The 4,111-nt window shown below is 26.5% G+C and overlaps 1 protein-coding gene across 1 annotated transcript; it reads left to right on the top strand.

Moving 5' to 3' along the window:
- The first annotated feature begins 650 nt into the window (after positions 1–650).
- On the top strand, positions 651–2,029 carry LOC119672833. Its single transcript, XM_038084011.1, has 2 exons — positions 651–949; positions 1,547–2,029. The coding sequence occupies exons 1-2, from the start codon at positions 659–661 to the stop codon at positions 1,958–1,960; spliced, it is 705 nt and encodes a 234-aa protein (XP_037939939.1). The 5' UTR covers positions 651–658; the 3' UTR covers positions 1,961–2,029.
- Positions 2,030–4,111: the final 2,082 nt, after the last annotated feature.

Below are 4,111 nucleotides of genomic sequence, written 5' to 3'. Positions count from 1 at the left end.
AATATATAATAATAAATTAAATATTAAATAATTAAATAAATAATAACAATTGTTAATTAATAATAATGTGTTAGAATAAATATTATGTTGTGATACTATAACTGAATACGATTTACAATTACATATTATTTTAACTAAAAATATAAAGACATGGTAATTTTAAAATAATTAAATAAATCAGACTACTAATAATATTTACTAAAGTACTAATAATATATACTAAAACTATTGTGTGACCTTAATAAAAAATTAAGTAAAGTAAAATTATATAAACACCTAATTTATAACTAACTTTAAAAAAAAACTAAATGAAACACCCCTCTTCAATGGGATAAGAAGGATTACTGTCGGATTACTTGACAGACTGCGCTACTATCCCATTAAGATGGGCCCGGTCGTGCTAACAGAACATTTCCCTTGTGTGAAAGAGGACAAGTCTAGTCATATTTTTTATGAAGAGGCGGCTTTGAATTTAAGCCAAAAAGAGATTTTTGAAATGAATGTTCTTGTTATATATTAACACCCCTTTAACAAACATTTTTAGGTCCTTCTTACCTTTTATTTGATATTATATTTCTTTGAAAACTAAAATATGTATAAAAATAATGATAATTAACTATAATCAACAAATATTTAATTTTTATAGCAACCAAAAGTCATGGCTGAACTTAAAGAATTCTACTTCAAGAGTGAACCTGGTATAATGGAACTGCTTGCAAAATTAACAGAGGATTATGCAAACTATTCTTCAAAGGTTGTGGAAAAATGGCCTGGTTATGCTAAAATTGCAGAAAAAATGCGTAAAAATGTTGGTGACACCTTCAAGCAAAAAATTTTAAAAATTTTCCCAAAAGAACAAGCTTTAGTTAAGGTACTTGTTCATGCGGATTTGTGGATCAAAAATATTCTTATGCTGAGGGATGCTGAAGGTCCAAAAGATGCTATATTTGTAAGTTCAAACTATCAAACTATCTCTTATATGATATGTAAGGCAAACCATGCTCTTCAATCTGTTCTTCATATAACGTTACAAGAATAAAGTATTAAGGTAAAAACACGCAAGAAATTAAAGATATGAATGTAATATATATATATATATATATATATATATATAAGAGCATGGTTTGCCATACATATCATATAAGAGATACTTGTATTTTTATATATTAAAATGCTGCGAATATTAATGTATTAAAGTGAAATGTTAAGATGAAAAGTCGAAAAAGATCAATCAATCACTTTAACTTTTGGATATACTTTTATATGACATTATGTGCTCAAAAAAGCCAGTTTAATTAATATATCATTATTTATTCATAATAATATTATTTTCTGTTATAACTACGTAACAAATAGTAACAATAAAAGCTACATATAATAATTCACATTCAAATCACAATAATATATTTAATAAATATATTAGATTATAATATATGTGGATATAGATTATTATATTATAGAACTATTAGTTTTTCAATATATTTCAAAGACGTTAAATCTTATTAACTATTTACTTATTTCTTAATTTTTTCTCTAATTTTTTTAGGTGGATTACCAGATGTGCTTTGAAGGAAGTCCTGCATTGGACATTCACAATTTGTTTATAACAAGTGTTAAATTGGATGTATTGAAAACTAAACGTCTCGAATTAATTAGACATTACTATGACGTCTTACGCACTACACTCATTGCTTGCGATTATAATAGAGACGACATACCAACATTAGACGATATTTTATATGAAGTACAACGCACTGAATTCTTTTCGTATTATGAGCTCGTTTTTCCATTCGCCCAAACAAATCTCAGTGATAAGTTAACGGAAGGCTTAGGTGTTGGTGATTTAACAGAGGAAAATAATATGGAACGCACTCTAAAAGATATATACAGTAATCGTAGAGTTTTGGATACATATGCCTATGAGTTGAGGCGTTTGGATGATCTAGGCATACTCGATTAAATTATGTTTGCAATGTAAACGTCTTACAAATTTGATATAAATTTTGTACTTAATTTAGTTATAATAACTGAATGAAAATTATTTGAATAGAAATATATAATAATTAAATAAAGCTTTTATTATTAATTAAATTGTTTATCAGCATAAGAGACTTATTCGGTAGTACAAGTGCATCGTAGAAATGGCATGTGGGTAGTTGCTCTTCAACATGTATAAAAAAGTGTTTCAAATTTATTACTAATGAGTAATCAGTTTGTATAAGTGTTGGTATTAAAAGCTTCAACATATTACAGATGCAATATTTGTATCGACATTTGAATTTTAAAATGAATATTAGAATTTATTAGTAACGTGAAACTATTATTAAACAAACATTTTTTACTGTGATTCCATTTATAATAATCAATTTTTTTTTTCTATACATATATATTTTTCGAAAATACATAGTTGTATTAATGCTTTGATCATTTTGGAATCATAATTTAGCCAACTACGAATATCTACTATTAATAATAGCATAAAGACTAAACCAAATGAATCGTTACAAAAAATATTATTCATGTGTAGCAATTCCCGCCGGCAACAATAAATTTTGTTAAAGGCCACTATATCACTATAACCACCATAAATATTTATTAATTTCTGATAACGCTGTCCCTAACACCAGAAACTAGTACTCCACACTTGTTTGTATTTGCATCTGAATAGTTCGAAATGTTCGAATGCGAAAGGTTCTACCAGAAACATTACAGTGTTCTAGCCATATTTCTATTCAAAAACCTGCCCAAAATTAACAAAATTCTTATGGGGTTTCTTCTTTCATTTAGTCAGTGTCAGATATTTACTATATCCGAAACCAAACATTCAAAAAATCATAATTTTTTATTTCAAAAGAATTATTAAAAGAAATTAGTAACATATAAAATCACTTTTAAATGTAATAAAGTGCTGTTAACAAGCTTGTTATTAGTTAACTGTCTTGGACTATATAGCTAACACGGTAATATAAAACAAGTAACGTATAAGTTTTAATATAGATTTTACAGTACTTAAGCTTATTTAGCAACTCTCTTCGGACTTTTCAATTTTTTATTTAAAATAGATTTGATAAAATGATAAATGGTTAATGACAAATTGTTCAACACGTTAAAATAGTGCACTAAACCATCTGCTAATTTGTCACTTTGGGATGGGTTATATAATTGCAAATTGATAATGAGAAAAATAGAGAAAAAGGAGAAGGGAGTAAATATCTGTGTTCCACCCATTGCACTAACTGGCCTACGGAGCTTGTTTATAAAAGTCTGTGCAGACTTTTTGTGCCTAATATAGTTTTTATAAAACACATACTAAGTACAGTAGTTACTCCAAGAACAAGGAAATTTAATATATGATTTAATTATTTAATTTTTATTTGTATTTGATTTAATTTTGTTTGAAAATTTAATGATCATTGATTAGTGATTATATGATCACTGATTATGTGATATTTTGGATAATACGCTCAGATAAAAAATTTGTGTCCATACTTTTTAAAAGCTTGAAACTACTTCTGGAACTTTATTATTTAGTAGTTCTATTAATTTTTTTTCGTTGGTTTCAATTATTCAATTATACTAAGAAGTTAGATTTAAGAACGATGCAGTTCAGAACAGGTTCAAGATTGTGAACTTGTTACATTACCGGTTGTAAACAATATACATTATAAATGTAAGGATATATTAAAATTATTGAAATTTTATCCCTCTACTCATTTCTATTAATTGTGGGATCAGTTTTAATAAATTAATTCATCTTACTGTGAATTATTTTTTACATAATATTTTGTTTACTTTAAATTTAACGTCAATCACGTCGGAAGTGACTATTTCACTTAATAGAAACTATGGTATTTGGTAGAGAGGTTCCGAAGAGTAATGAACTACAACAACAAAAATTCGTTTGTTTTTATTATTTTAATGAATTGAATTTTTGGCGACCGTTCAGCTGTTTCGAGTATTGCCAAATATCATTCATCAGTGGTCTTGGAGTAATTAAATACCAGAAATAATTCCAAGATCACGGATGATAGGTATTTGGCAATACTGCAAACAGCTTTGTATAGTCAAAAAAAAAATTCAATTAATTAAAATAATACAAAAATAAAGAAAT

Source organism: Teleopsis dalmanni, chromosome 1, assembly GCF_002237135.1.
Source record: "Teleopsis dalmanni isolate 2A chromosome 1, ASM223713v2, whole genome shotgun sequence".
NCBI lineage: Eukaryota > Metazoa > Arthropoda > Insecta > Diptera > Diopsidae > Teleopsis > Teleopsis dalmanni.
This window is presented reverse-complemented; position numbering and strand designations above follow the sequence as displayed.

Excerpts from the sequence above, each read along its gene's own strand:
- LOC119672833 (XM_038084011.1), top strand. The coding sequence starts at position 659 with ATGGCTGAACTTAAAGAATTCTACTTCAAGAGTGAACCTGGTATAATG. Across the intron at positions 950-1,546 it reads GTCCAAAAGATGCTATATTT|GTGGATTACCAGATGTGCTT; the intron begins GTAAGTTCAAAC and ends TAATTTTTTTAG.